The following is a 16,197-nucleotide window of genomic DNA, read 5'->3' on the forward strand; positions in this document are numbered from 1 at the left end:
GATAGTTCTCTACATATTTGTATATATTTGTCTTTACTTCATATGTTAATATATTAACTAAAACTTGATTCTTCATAAACAACAGAACTTAGCAAGATTTCTTAATATCTTTGTTGTTATAATGGCCACTACTGAAATACTGACCCCAGGGAGGTCAATGCCAACATTCTCAATCCACCACAGCCAGCATTTTACCTACTTAAACGATAACAGGAAAATCTGACACACTTGTACATAGACACCTGTAATACATTTCATTAGTAGGCAACACAGCAAACTAAGATTTGGATTAAGATACAGCACTGATTTTCTTGACCCATTGAAAGAATTGCACAGAATACTAAACATTGTCAGTCTTACTCCCTTTACCACTTCCATGTACCACATAAAGCAATATGATATTCAGTATGACTGACAGGCAAAAAAATTACTTTTGAAATATTGAATTTGGTCAGTGAAAGAGATAACAGTAGAGATGACATTGCCTTGCTATGAAAGAGACAGTTGAGCCACTGATGCAAGAAAAAATATGAGAAATTTATCTACCAACTTAAAAAACCAGTATCATCAGCGCTCTCTCTTCTAGGCTATTGTGAAATATAATCTAGTACTGCAATCTTGTTTCACCTATTTCTTATACCTGACCAAATTAGTTGAAAGTTGCAAAACTGCAAAATAATTTAAATCAATACATCGACACTCAGTATTTTCATTGTTAGTTTTTAAGTAACATTTAAGAACTTTTGAAAGAATACTTATTGCAGGCTGTAAGTCCACTTACTATTAAAATAAATACAGTTTGCAAAATTTTAGAACTCACTGTCTATTCACTGTGAAGGTAGAGAACTATTTCTCAGCTCAGACAATATACACTAAGTTTAAAATCAGAGAAAGTCGCTATGAATGAGTTATAATATTCCAAAATGTATCTCAATAGAACAGAGTATTAGTTTTTTACAAATACAAAATCTTGCTTCTCTAGTGCCCATTAATGTAAGAATAACATGTCTGAAATACATTTGGAATAAAACAATGGGTTTAGATAGAGAGTCCCTGAAGACATAGAGAGAAATCACCAAAGCTGATATTGAATAGCGATACTTCAAAAAAGTGCCGTATCAAAGTTCATTGATGCTGGAAGTATCGTGTCTTAGAGCTATGGGATCTCAACACTAGTTTTTCCAGCTGGGTTTCTCCTGGTGACGGGCTGAGTCAATATTTCATTTAGTGAAAACTTCCTGGTGAATATTCTGTCACTTAAGAGGCTCTATTAATCATTACAGCATTGAAACACATTCCCCTAGGAGTGCTCAGACTGATCCCAGGGTTTAATTTTTAAAAAGCAGTTTTTTACTACTTCACTTTTGTTGGTGTTATCACTGGCTGGACATGAAAGTACAAAACTGATTGGGAAATTTTACAACTAATTCCTTTGTTGGTATCAAGAGGTTATGTAAAGTTCACTGGAACATATTGCCTGAAGTTATGGTCAATGCTGTATTCAGCAAATCCATATTTTATAGTATCCCATACTTTAAATCCTTTAGACAAATGAATCTCTTGTCTAATCATAAAAGCTATACTGGGTCAAGCAATCTAAAGTGTCAGTTCTTATAGTTAAATTGGAATTCAGAAAGCTTTTCCCCTCCAGGTTACAAGTGAAATAACAGTTCTGTAAAACAGTGGGAATTAAAACAATGCAAATGGGAATTTAAAATATTGTCACAGTCACTGAATTTTATTCATGAAATTACCTACAGGGATCATGGGAGTGAAAATAAGTCTATTCATTAAAAAACAAATAAACCAACCAAGAATGTATTCGTACCATTATCTTTTAAGCTACTCAAATATTTCCAACTGAAAGTTTCAAATAGTATTTTTTCCAGTGGAATACTAATTATAAATTTGTATAAAAATCTAATAAAAGATACACATGTAAGGGTGGTTTTGTTTTTGTTTTTTCTCTTAATATAACATATACTCCAAAACAGACATACCCCAAACTTTGCGGTTGTTCCACTAGGCAATCTAATGTAGTGAATTTGAACATAATTTATCTAAAGACATTTTTTGCGTAACATTGAAGTGTAAAGCCTCAACCTTTAACTGACTTGAAGTTAGACAAGGAGCAATTTTGGTCATTCTTTAAAATTGCCAAGCTTAAAAAAATATAATAATATTTTTCTAATAAAAAGTCTCAGTCACCTGTTTTAATTACATCCAAAATGAAAGTCCAACTGTTGTGTCTCATTTCATTTCAATAGACATTTTATTATATTAACACATTCCTAGGTAAATACTTGATTTCCTTAGCTGAAAGAATTGGTAATGATTTCAGTTATTACTAATTAAATGCTTAATTTTACATTTAACGGCATTATAATGAGAGTACTATTTCAACACACGTATTCTGGAACATCAACTAAAAGTCTAAAATTTCATTTCCAACTTATTCTGCTCTTGAAGGCCTCTAGGCTAGAAAGTATTAATTCTAAGGAAGATGAAAGAAAACCACATTAAATTAACAGCACTACTGTACTTTTGCTGAGCAATTCTCTCAGACACTTTTAAGTCTTGATAGCATTGGCCCATGTACTGTGTTTCAGGCCACAGAATTCTCAAGAAATGAGGACACTTCTACTAAAATACAAAATACAAAACCCTATTAATGTACAATTTTATTCATATGGTTTACAAATACAATCCCATCACAGCTACTCATTTCAGGGTACAATTTCATTTCATATGTGAAGTTTCCTTTCTACCCTATCTATTTTTTATGTATATATATATATATATAAAATACTCTTTAAGACCAGCCCTTTAAATATTTTTCATATTATTATTTTGGTAAGATACATCATTGGAGGGCAAAGAACAGCATTAGTTTTATATCTGTGTCTTTCATAGCTCATAAGAGCTATTAAATTTTGGTGTAAAGATAAGGAATTCTCAGAACAAGAAAAAAGTCCACTTCAACTCCTAAGGAAGAATCAATCATTCATTCTGACTTTTTCATCTAATTTTTTTTCCTTAAAAGATGCTAAGCCAAAGATTCCTTAATACATTTATTACAGACACCACCCTTTCTCTATCCATGTGCAGTGTGAACCTGTCACAGAAGCAAGACTGTTAAGCAGTGAATGGATGAAGTGATGAAAATGAGTAAGTAAAATTTAAAAGAATTAAAAAGACAGTAAAGCAGAAAGAGAAACACTTTAAGAAGCTATGTGATAGTCAGAAACTGATGGTTCTGAGACAGACAAGTAAGCGGTGTAGGAATATTAATAATCAGAGAAAAAAATAAAGGTTTTAAACAGCGCAGATGAAAGATGAGGAGAAAAAAGGCCATGTCTTTGTGCAGAAGTTTTAATGAAATATAAAAAAGGATAATAAAGGTCAGACAAAACCTCAGTCAGAATGTTAAAGTTACCAAAGGTATTAAACTTGTCAGTAAAGAGGAACAACCAGAATTCATGCCAAAAAAGAAGATCTTGTGATCAGTGGGCAAGGAAGCAGTTACAAATAAACACCAAAAGAAGGCCTATATCATCTTTATAAATTTTGTATTTGCCTAAAGAAATTATCACAAAGAAAAATACTTATTTAGGATAACAGTTAAACAACTTAGAGAGACCGCTGTTGAGTTTTAGTACAAACTGCTTCTTATTAAGGCTCCAGTCAAACATCAAGATTTTTCTTTAAACAAAACTACAAACTGGAATTCCTCAAAAATAAAGATCACAGAATTGAATTTGATTTGTTATTTTCATATAATTCTCTTCCGGTTCTCTACCTCATTTCTACTGTTTAACTACCATACATACACCAAGTTTTCTGGCTGATTTTGATTGATGAGCAAGATGCATATACACCCAGTTTTTGGCTGATTTTGATTTTTTGATTTAGCAAATTAATTTATTTTCTTACCTCCAATTCCTTTCTTGGACAAGAGGATTTCCACTGAGTGACAACTCCCTTAGTTTATGACAGCCACTTAACCATGTAATGACACCTTTAAGGTCTATATTGTAGTAGAAAAGAAAATTTAATATAAATTTGAATTCACAACCATATTATTTCTCATAAAATCTTACATGGAAGTAAAATGTACCAAAATCATGAAGTACGACAAGCAATTCTGCTACCTATATAATCAGTGTAACATCCATGCTTAGAAAATATTTACGTTTTCTATATAAATGTCACCTGTAAATAAATTAGAACAATCAAATGCAAATAAGTTTATAATTTAATTAAAAAGTTCTTGTTTGAATACAGTTTTATGTATTTTATACAACCCACCTGACAAGCAGTTATTTTTGACATCCAGCTTTTCCAAAGATACAAATGAATTTAAAGGTACAAGCTCAGTTAATCTAAGAACAAAAAAGAAAAGTTTTTTTTCCAACTAAATAAACCAGCAGTTCATAAGAGAAAGGCAACAGTATCTTCTACAGATATGACAATTTACTTATTTTCATAAGAAAATACTCATTTAGCTATCCAAGGTGCTAGAACTAATTACTGAAATTTTAACTTGAAAGCATTTCTTAGTCTTCTCAGTAGCTCAGGTTTTAATATTTACTCATCAATGTTTTGTTTTACCTGGCAAATATTTCATTCTGTTTCTTGAATTTAGTGCTGAGGATCTAAAGTCTTGAAAAATTTACACAACTCATTTGGCTTTTCTTGAGGCCATAACTACAATGAAACTAACAGAAGGCCCTGATTCCTGAGAACAAATACAATCTACTTTTTCTCTTTCTTCTTCCTACATTTCTCATTGCTCAAACTTCTTGGTTCTGTTCTCCACTCAGAATATTACATCCTAGATCCTAAAACTAACATAATCATTGTCACAGTTGTATTTCTTAACAGGTCAAGTCTGCACTGTCCTTCAATATATTTTTAGTGCTTCCTTTGTCTTTCTACTTCTGTAAGACAGTGACAAATAGGTGCCTATTATACAGACAGTTATGGAATTGCTCTTACTGCATATCAGAGCTTTTCTTGTGCAACAAAGCAGCGAAGCAGTAGCACAGCCATGACAAAATTCTTATTTGTAATACTGAAGAGTAAATGTAAGGACACTGAGCTGACATTCATCTGTACAAAGGATTATGGACTGTAAGACATGTATTAGCACTACTATTAAAACATTACTGTCCAGTGTTATTCAAGTTTCTTTACTTACAAACTTCCGTTAGTGCCAGTAAGAAAGAATGTTGAATGGTTTGGTCAGCTGCCAGGCTATTTCCAAGTATTACTTGTCAGATTTAAAAGTTTATTTAGTTTTATTTTAAATATGAAAGAGGGAGGAAAAAATAAAATCAAGATACAAAAAACCCCAGTCTTTAATTAAAATTAGTATGTTTATGTATAAGCACATACTAAATCAACTACATATTTTTTTTTAAAAATACACGTTTAGGTAACTTGTTTCATGTCTGTAAGGACAAGGCCTAAGCATAATGAGAAAATGGTAACACCAATAGCAATGTGTGTTGTCACTTTGTGACTGCTAATTTTCATGGAAAGCAGTATTTTCTGAGGGTTATAGTGCCTTTGAAAGCTATAAGTCAGAATACTTATGGTCAGAAACATGTCCATGCAAAAAACCAAAACCCACTCCACAAATTTACAACTGGTCAGAGCCAAAAATGGTTATTTGCTGCTGAAATATTGTGTTTCCAGCACAGGCATTACCAATAAAAGACAGAGCTGGATTTAACTTTGGTACACAAATTCTGGACCAAATGCTGGCTGTAATCTCTTTAATCTTACTGAAAATTTGACCATATGCAAAAGAGAAAAAAAATAATTTCCACATTCAGTTGGCAAGTATTTCTATATGACAACGTAACAATTCAGAGAAACAGATATAAAGCCAATTGAGTATATGTTGCTATACTTCTATATCTTTCTCAAACGATATTGTAAAGTTGTCCTGGTTCTAGTTCTATGTAGTTCTATTACCTCCCTGCCAGTCTTTCATGCAATCAAATAATTATGAAGTATTAACTGTAAAAAGCATTAAGCCTTATATGTAGATCTGTACATAGTACATGTCAGCGTTTTAGGTTCTTGTGACCAGTCAACAGTACACAAATATATTTAATATTTGTAGCAAATATCACCACAGATATTAGTGGCTAACAGTATGGCTGTAAAGACTGAAAATCCATGATTCAGATTCTAGATTCACATATTGAGAAATATCCAGGAAAATAAATGTATTTTGCACAAGGGACAAAAGATAACGCAGTATTATCTTATTTATACTGAGTGAGTTCTCTGGATCTTTCTCAGTATATGCTGTGGTAACTTAGAAATGGTCTACTGGACTCTCCCTGCCTGCTGTTGGCATTATGAGAGTTAAAAAGTTTCCCAGTCATTCTATAGCTTTCCCTTTACTGACATTCTTTGTTAAATTTTTTCCTAAGAAAATTCAAACCAGAAAGACAAAGGACATTACTGAAAACTTAATACTACTTGACCTTGTCACATTAGCCCTGGGCATAAGAAAGATATTAATTACAAAGAAGACACAAAAGTAAAAGATATTCACAAAAAAGCAAGCTAGAGCTTCCTCTTTCTGCTCCTATTTAAGGATGTAGCAGGACAGGACAGAGGTAGTCACAGATTTAAGAGACTAGAATAGTTGCAAGTATGCATCAGAGAAAATAAAGATTGCTTTTCCAAACACAAACAGAAGTCACTGGTCAGGATGGTCCAAATCCTGCCATGCATCTGCTTTTCCTCTGAAAAATTATCATTTATGTTAACAAGAGGTTAGCAGGAAGGAGGGCATAATAATTAAAAATATATTTATACTGATCTAGATCTTTAAATAAAGCCCATATTTCTTTTCCATTCTTTAAAAATAAAAATATATTAGTTTGAAATATTCACTGTATTTATAAGTAGTAATTAAATATAATGTAGGAAATGTCAGCCACTTGTTTCTTGAATACTCTAGCAGACAGTACTTCAACAGTATTGCCCATGGTGCCACACACTTAGAGATAAACTTATCATCAGCAAAGAATTATTGAAAGTGATCAAAAAAATCTAGACTGATAAGGATGGGATGGGGGAAACCACTATAAATAAGTATATCTTTTACATGATTGACTTATTTCAACATTCAATGACATTTAGATTTATTATGAAGACTCTGGAAAAGTGCTCAAATTCTCAAAACATGATGGCTTGCAACAACAGTGAGTTCAACTCCTACATCTGAGATATTCAGTTAAACACAGATACCACATATATTTAAGCAGGGAGAACAATATTTACCAAGAAAGAATTGAGCTGACTTTTTAGCATTTCTATTTTAAGCCTTTTAGGAAGGGTATGCATCTAGTTGCAAAAACACGGGAGCAACACGTTCACAAAGAATTTGATTCTGGCCAAACAGTTTCCCCAAAAAAAGGAATTTTTGCAGATGACTGCATTTCTTTAGATATTAATTTTTTATCTAACACACTCAGGTTATCTTAATGAAAAAAAAGAGATAGCAGAAAAATAAGTTTGTCATATTAATGTCATATTAAAACAAATTTTAAGAGGGATATATTTGTCTGTTTTGAAGTTGGGGGGGGGAAAAACAGTAATGGCTGCCTGAATAGCAGATTGATTTAGTGTCTCACTGTAAAACTTTTAAATGAAAAGGACATTGACAAGCTACAGAATTAAGTGGGACTACATGTAAATATAAATACCATATGAACTCTTAACACATATTAAATATGCATTAATTTCAGTCCCAGGGGCAAGGCTTTTCTCTCCTACACCTAAGTCTTTATCCACAAGACAAGAAAAGAGAAAATGTGCCTTTTTAAAACTAACTTAACAGTTGTGTTCTCCAGCTGCTATAAAATAGAGCACAGATCTTCACAGTCCCAGTTCAGCAGTAACCAAGTCAAGAGGATATTCATCACTGGCTTTGGTGAACTGTACATTGACGAAGTATATGCTTTGTATGTGAAAGCCACAATATAACACTTAATAAAAGCAGTAGTGGTGAAATAGCTGCCATTTTTATATTTGAAGGAGTTAATCACTGCCTCTTATAATTCTTCATTGCTAGATTGTAGGTTTAAAGCAATTTTTGGAGTTTTATCTTTGGCAATTTCTGGTTTATGATACAGACAAAGCATCTCAGGAATAAAAAAATCCTGTAAATTAGTGTAAGAATTTTCTTTTCACAGCGCTTCACTTTTAGAAAGAATACAGAGTCACAGCATTACCATTATATTGGCTTCCTGCAATCAGTGAAAAGGAAATGGCACTCAGTGCACACTTGAAAAAAATTCACAAAATTGCACTAGCTGTAGGATAAAAGTAAAGAAACAGCTTTTCTTTCAACAGCTTACTCCATTACATTCACTGTTTCTATAGAACATCGAGTTACTTATGCTATGGCACACACATATGGAGCTGCTTATATGTGTACATAATGTGAGTGTAACAGAGTAGGCTACTGAAATGCCAGGAATTTTGAGGATTTTAATATGCATTTAAGGCTATCTTGTCCTGTTTGTCACAAAGACTTCGGATAAGCTATAGATACATCAAGGAAAGAAAGATAATTGTTTGGGGAGGAGATGTGTGCTTATTTTCAGCACATCCAGTTTGCTGATGCAAAAATATGTGCTTTCTCCCAGTCCAGCAGAAGAAACTCAGTGGACCAAATACTGCATCTCAGCTTGGCCACTAGAAAACCAGAATAAGTACTATAATAGATATTAAAAACTGTAAGATCATGGAATATGCAAGTGACATAAGGTACCTCTACACAGCCAGATAAGCACAGTCTAGATCCAGAGTCTGCATTCAAACTACGTCTGAGACCGTGCTGCTGTTTGTTCTCTTCCTAACAAGCACATGAGACCTTTAAATAGTTTTGCAGACTTTTTTATTACACACAGCACAGCTACATCTTAATGTTAAGAAAAAAACAAACCAGAAGAAGAGGAGGAAACTAAAAGAAGATAGAGCCACTCTACTGTGTTCCACAAAAAGCTGAACAGGACGAGAAAAAATAAGGGCAAAAAGCAAAGAACATGAATTAAATCAATACATGTGATTCAGAGTCTAACACTCAACAAGTAATTCTCTGTTTAATCACAGGCAGGAAGCACTTTCTCCAGACTCCAGAAGAATTAATAAAAGAACTAAAAAAAGTCTAAAAGCCCAGAAACTTGAAGATTAGATTCTGTAAATATAGCTAGTTGTTATACTTACATCCAAGAGTTTACATGCATACTATTTCATTAGAGATGCTATAAAAATAATCTGAAAAGTTAAATAAAAATATAGGTTGTATATACTAAAATAATATTAATTTTGCATGAAGGACATGCCTTATAATAACAGGACTCAGTCTTACAGATCTTTTCTCCAACAGGCTCACAGTTACAGTTGACTGCTGAACTAAATGTCACATAGGATGGGATTCATCTGTTCAAATGCAGACACCTACATATGAACTGGTCATTTTGACTCTGTTAATAGTCAGTGAAGATGAACAAGCACTTGTAGGGTATGATTAGTCTCAAGCAAACAGCTAAAAATGGCAGATGAATCACACACTAAAAGCATCTCCACTAACAGGAGAGTCAAGTGATTAGTTCAGAGGGTATATTCTGCATATTGTGTGTAACAGAGTATATTCTATTTGACTAGATGAGATTAATCTTGTTCAGAGCAAAATGGTCACAGTATAGAAAAATAATTTATATTAATTTAAAATTAATTTTACTAACACATTGTAAATTATAATAATTTTTCCTTATTTTTTTAACAGAATTTAAATGGAAGAAAAGGGGATGGGAATGGGGAAATAAAAATTTTGATTCCTGAATATCTGGTCAGGTTGTAGAGATTATCTTAGAAAACCAAAAATAATTACAGAGTATTTGAGTGCGTGATCTAGTTTTATGCTGCTTCTGTTGATCCTTCTTTTTTATTTTATACCTTTCAAACTGTACCATAAGACTGAAAAATTAAAGCAAATATGCTTGTTTTGGAGGGCATAAACATATGTATGTAAAATAAAAACATTCTCGTTTCTCCTTTTTAGCTCCAGTAGTTGCACTTAATATAGCCTTCAAAGTCTGTTTTGAATAAGCTATCTGTGAAATATGAAGTTTGACAGACATACTCTAGAAACAATTGCTAAAGAAAGGAAAAAAAAGAAACACCATGGTTTTAATAATGCTCAGTGATCAAAAATTATTTTCATATAACATCTAATAGAAAAAATTACTTTTCATATTTAATGCTGTTTCAAATTTTCTTAGCTAAAGGTAGCCAATGTCATTTCTTGTCACCCACATATTTTCAAAGAATATCTGGAAAAGATAGCGATATCTTCACCATACTGAGAATGATACTTTTCAGATAAGTGTTATGTTAGTAAATTCCTCTGCATCAGTTTTGTAAGTGGGAGAATGTTTCTTGCTTACCTATTTTGACACAGCAAAAGAATCTGCAATAGAGGCAACCAATACAAAGGAAGCATTCTCACAGCAGAAATGCTATTGTCATCCAAATATAATTCTCTTAGGAGAACATGATTTTCCAGTCTTGGAAACTAATAGAAAAGAGATGTTTATTTAAAATTAGTATAAATTAGAGAAACAACAGTGGAATGCTTACCATATGCTTTTCATAAATCATTACTAAATACAAGCAAAAACCACGTTTTGGATATATGTATCAGTTTCTTATTATGTATATACCAGTTGTCACACAAAATTTTTACATATCAGGTGGTAAGTATTTTTTAAATGCTTCTACCTAGTCTGAATAGTCAATATAAATTAAAAAAAAATAGTCAAGAGCGCAAAACCCACAGTCTTACTATTTTATTCATGCAGTTATTTGCTGCTTATCGACAATGTTTTTTCTCTCTCAGATTCATAAGAGAATTGTTATCAATAAATATGACTAAGTGTACAGTTAGTAAACTATTTTAAATTCTGCAGCACAAACTTCAACTTTTGAAGGATCAGCATACATCAAACCAGGCTGAACTATTACTTGTACATAATGATAATAATATTTTGTTACATTTTAAACAAAGAATCAACATCATATAATACAAACTGAAGGCTAGATGTTATAAACAAAGAAGGGAAATATAATTAGAGGCCAATTTTTCAAGGGGAAAAAAAAGCCTACCTAAGAGCATGAAACATCCCACAGCAAAGCACATGATCAGCATTCTGAAAAATATGACTGTTAACAAAGATGGATACACAACAGTCACTGAATTCAGTTTTTACCTCCTGGAGGTTATTGCCTTGCAGCTTCAGAATCTGAAGTAGGCCACAATTCTCAATGCCTTCAACTTGTGTGAGATGATTAAAAGAGCAGTCTAGGTGAATAAGAGTAGGTGCCTCCCTAAGACCTTTTGTGCTGATTAACTGATTATGGTCCATAATTAATTGCTGAAGACATTTCAACGACTCCAGACCACCTGAAAATGAAAGATTTTAGCTAAATTAAGCCATAATGAAATAAAAACCTGTTGGTTTTCAAGTACTAAGAAAACTCTGACCTTTCAATATATTTATATTACCTATAGTAAACAAGTAATATTAGTCCTGTAAAAAGTTTTTAAAATAATTACTGTATTTTGACCCTATCAAATGTGCAGTTCACAAACTTCTCATCCTGTGAACCAAACGGTAACAGTTCCTAACCCCTTTAACACTTTTGTTGAAACAGAACATCCTACACTTACTATGCGTTAAGTACTTTATAACTGCTACTCAGAACCTAAGGGCTCTGTGAAATGTTAACAGCCATCTTAAAATCAACCATCATAATGGACACACTATTTACGTTTAAAAGTTAATTATTTCATTTTTAAAAGGGGGTGTGTGTGTGTGTGTGTTAAGTTATCAGCAAGGTGAGAACAAGTTGTGTTAAAACTTAGGCCAGCACCATCTCTATTATTTAAGAGCATATTGTTTAAAGAATTACGTCATAAAATATTTTTAATGAAGAAATTTATAAAGAAAATTTAGTGCCTTTAAGTATAAAGCTATATTTCTATAGCTGTTATACTCTGAACAAACTAACTCCTGCCAGCTAGTGTAAAGAGCAAGAATGTGTGCTATCTCTACCCAAAAAAAACGCAAAGGAGGAGATTCCTGTCAGCATCTCTTTCACAGAATTTTTCCCAAATCATCCTCTTATGATGGCAAAAATCACACTGTCTCTTCATGGTTTTACACATGCCAGATGTTCTCCTATTGCACTGATGAATCTGACTTGCTACAGGTCCAAGCAGTTTTTCTGTATCTGTGTAGTAAAAATCCTTTGAAGGGACACCCTTTACAAAACATATAAAATAAGGAATTTCTGAATTTTCTTTTCTTTTGTGTATTCTTCACAGGATTATTTGAGGTAATATTTTGTCTCTTCTTTATCTCACCCAAAACTTCCCAAGCTCCCAAAAGTAAGTTGGGCGAGCTTTACAGAGGTGAATGTCTTTGTGATTGTCCTCTGAGAACAAACTGGATTATGAGACCAGAGAAATGTTTGTACCATAGGTTATTGAGAATACAGAAGAGGAATTTTAAAAGGAAAATGAATGGTAAGGAGAAAACATAAGTAAAAAAATAAATGCCCAAAGTAGCAGTACATTTAAAAAAACCCAAACAAATATAGGCCTTCAAATCATAGTAATTTGAAAATGGAAGGCACCTAGTGGAAATAACACAATCACCTGATATTAAAGAGATATCATCCTAAATCTAAAACAGATGTCCCATACTGTAACTTCAAAACTGTGCTTTATGAAATAAATATACAAACGTTTAATTATTCTGAAAGAATTTCAAACACGCCCATGACATACTATCCTGACTGCAAGATCCTGGTCTGTATTTTACCCTTAGATAAAATAAAAAAGGAACCAGCACCATCTAGTGGTCTCAAAACAATTGCGTTTCAGATAGTGTTAAAATTAACAGCTCCCAAGACTTCCTCACAAGAACAGTCCTTAAATCTCCACTTTTACGCTATCCGCAGTACGGGAAACTTCAAAAGCACTGTATTAGTCTGGAGTGGGACAGTGAGGAGAGACTACACACACAGTAAGAAAAGGCAAGGAGTTAATATAGGATCTGGAAGTTTCCTATTCTGTATGCTGCACAAAGCATCTTTTTTACATCTTCTCCTCATCTGTGTTGTTTAATTAGACCAAATGTCATTTGGTACAGACATGCCAAGGCTACATGCAATGGGATTACAATCTCTTCTGGAACTGTCAAATGCAGTCCAACAGAAACATACACAAGAGTAATGAATGATGGTATTTTAATGTTTCTTCTACACACATGTAAAATTAAAAATAAGCATGAGAGTCTGCACATTTCCAGAAGATATTGTCTGTTTTATATACGATGCAACCAACAACAGCTATAACAGTATATGGGAAATGCATTATGTTGAAAAACATACGGTTTCATCAAGATTTGTGGAGGAGCTTTATATAAGTAGCTTTTAGCATTTTGCAAAGTGCAGCTGGAGTCTGTTAGCTAGGGACTCTACCTTAGCTATCAATGCAGTTCTGAAGTAACTCCTATGTGTGACAAAGATAAATGGTAAGAGGAGTGAAAGCTGACAGTGAATATGAAGATGAAAAAAACACATACCCCAAAAAACTGAAAGGTATCTGATTAAAAAAAAAAACCCTCTATGAGTTTTCTTAAAAATAGTAGGTCCAAAGAAGAACTTAGGACTATCCACGAATGTGCACTGCTATTCTTAGCACTGCCAGGATTTCAGCCAACATACTATGGCAGTATAGACACCCTACAAAGGCGTATTCTATGACTCAAGTCAAAATGCTACTTTTTGTATAAGAAAATTTTTAAGTAAAGCATTCATCTTCCAAAGACAAACATATGTACTGAGCTTCAGTGTATTACTGACACAATTACTTTATTTGTGTTCATGCATTCTTAAGTGGAAAAGCATAACTGAGATATATTTCTCATACTTCTACTGTTTTTTTAAGGGGTTTCTGGCAACTCTAATTTTTCCCCACTGATGCTATATTTCAATGAGAGAAGAAAAAAAAAAACATAGTATGCTTGAAGTTTCCTACAATGTTATTAAAACAGAAGTATTGCACACATAAATAAGCTGTACTTCTTAGGAAAAAGCCTATAGCCTTTGTTAAAGCTGAATGAATAGAGAACGTTGCACAGTAGTGTAGCTTCTAAAATTGCCATGGGACATTCTGCAACATTTACAGATGGGAGGGATACATTAACTTCTTAAAAGCCATAAATCCATTTTTGTGTATTCTATGCAACTACTTACAACCAACAGGTTATTGTATTAAATAAATCCTGTATTATGTATCTGTTTTAACTAGACACCCTCAAAGCAATTCTGGAGTGGAGAAAGACAGATTCCAAGCTTGGTTTTGTGAACATTTATTTATCCACTCATATTCATTAGAGATTTGGTAAACATAGCAGCACACACCACAAAACAGAAAGTGCAAGAGGATTTTACTCCACTTGGCCTGTACAAAGATACTACATTCCACACAGATGCCACATTCCTAGACATCATCCACTAATATTAATGTCATTCTTACAGCAATCTTGCAGACATTTTTATCAAATGAGATAAAACTGAATAACAATCTCATCTAGCATTATCAGCCACAAGGATAAAGATGAAGTATCTTTAACAAGTTTATTTTATTGTTTCTCATTAGGGTACTGATATGTTTTTACAGTAAACATTGATATTCCAGCACCTTTATTCTCAGATATTATAAACTGTTCATAAATACCAACATTCCAAATTTTCACATATTAGCAAAAAATATTAAAAATCTTTAAACCCTCTAAACCCAACATTAGACCCTCTAAATAGATGGGTTTTTAAGCTTTCCTATTTCCTGTTTGCTATGTCCTTGTTATGGAATTGCATTGTCCATGTTTACTGTTTCAGTCTCCCTTTTTTTTTTAAAGGTGGAAAACATTTCTTTATATAAATGCCTTATGTGAATGTTTTTCATCTATCAGCTAAAATACAGTATGTCCACATACTTTAAAGCAAAGTCTATATCAAGGCAAATCAAATCAAAATCAAAATCTCCTTATCTCTTTTCCATTCCCAGCTCTGAAGTCTTTCAAAGTAACATCTTTAAATTTAGCACAGACTAAGAAAGTCACCTTTTCAGGTTTCATGTTTTAATTTATACAAAATTAATTGGTGCATCACATGCAATTTTTTCCTTGACCATAAGATTTTATTTCAATGGACAAATCTCTGAAGATTCATCTCAGTTAAGACTGTAATACTGAAGTTCTATAGTCACCCATATTTTGGTGGCCTTTATGAATTTCACAGTATGTCATGCACCAAGACTCAAGTCCTTAGACTATAGGGAGGCTGTTAGATCTAGTTCTGTTCTATCTGCTGTGAAGCCTTCTTGAAGGAAATTTGCTACTTTCAAGCCTTGAGAGGTCCCTTTCAAGTAATGATCTGGTAATTTACTATGACCTTTTCTCAACTCTTAATGTTGCTTTTGAGGGTCCACTAATGGTCTTCTTTCCGTACATCATTCTAAAAACAAAAAAAAGGCTTCTCCACTTACATACAGCAAAGCCTCTTGTTATTGTCACTGCATTACATTTTCCTGACCTTTTGTCAGTAGAAAAGGCTCTGGATCCTGATTCCATCTATACTAAATCTACATAACACAAGGCTCACAATGCAATATTTTTTGCTTGCCAGAAGTTGAGACACAATATCTACCCTTTAGGCACTTTACAGTTCGAGTGGTAGTACAAGCAGAGAGGCAAACATCTGTTCACTACATGAAAAATTCCTTGCTGGTCAACAGAAAACAGCCAACAGAAAACATCTTGTGTAAGAAAGATTTCATGTATTCATGCATCTGTTGAGTGGTCTAGGTGTATGTAAATTCTAACTGGTTGACTGCATGCTAAAGGTACATCTGTTGCCTGCCAACTGTTAGACCTAACGAATATAACAAACTGCTTTTGTAAATATAATCAGGGTTGGCACACCTGCTGTGCTTCAAATGATTTGCATGATTCTACCTTAAACTTACCATTGTTTCCAGCTTTGGGACAACGAGCCACAATGAAGAGCCAGAGTGGGAGGAAAATATAGAAC

The 16,197-nt window shown here is 33.1% G+C and overlaps 1 protein-coding gene across 1 annotated transcript in view; it reads right to left on the reverse strand.

The window, feature by feature from the left end:
• Window positions 1–16,197, reverse strand: part of LRRIQ1 (leucine rich repeats and IQ motif containing 1) — a 117,098-nt gene that overhangs the window by 87,069 nt on the left and 13,832 nt on the right. Inside the window, exons 10-13 of the mRNA XM_074901483.1 lie at window positions 11,304–11,497; window positions 10,482–10,609; window positions 4,309–4,382; window positions 3,934–4,027 (exon numbers count right to left, since the gene is read on the reverse strand). Of these exons, the coding sequence (XP_074757584.1) occupies window positions 3,934–4,027; window positions 4,309–4,382; window positions 10,482–10,609; window positions 11,304–11,497 (490 nt within the window). The remainder of the gene's footprint in view (window positions 1–3,933; window positions 4,028–4,308; window positions 4,383–10,481; window positions 10,610–11,303; window positions 11,498–16,197) is intronic.

This window comes from Athene noctua, chromosome 3 (assembly GCF_965140245.1).
Source record: "Athene noctua chromosome 3, bAthNoc1.hap1.1, whole genome shotgun sequence".
In the NCBI taxonomy this organism is placed as follows: domain Eukaryota; kingdom Metazoa; phylum Chordata; class Aves; order Strigiformes; family Strigidae; genus Athene; species Athene noctua.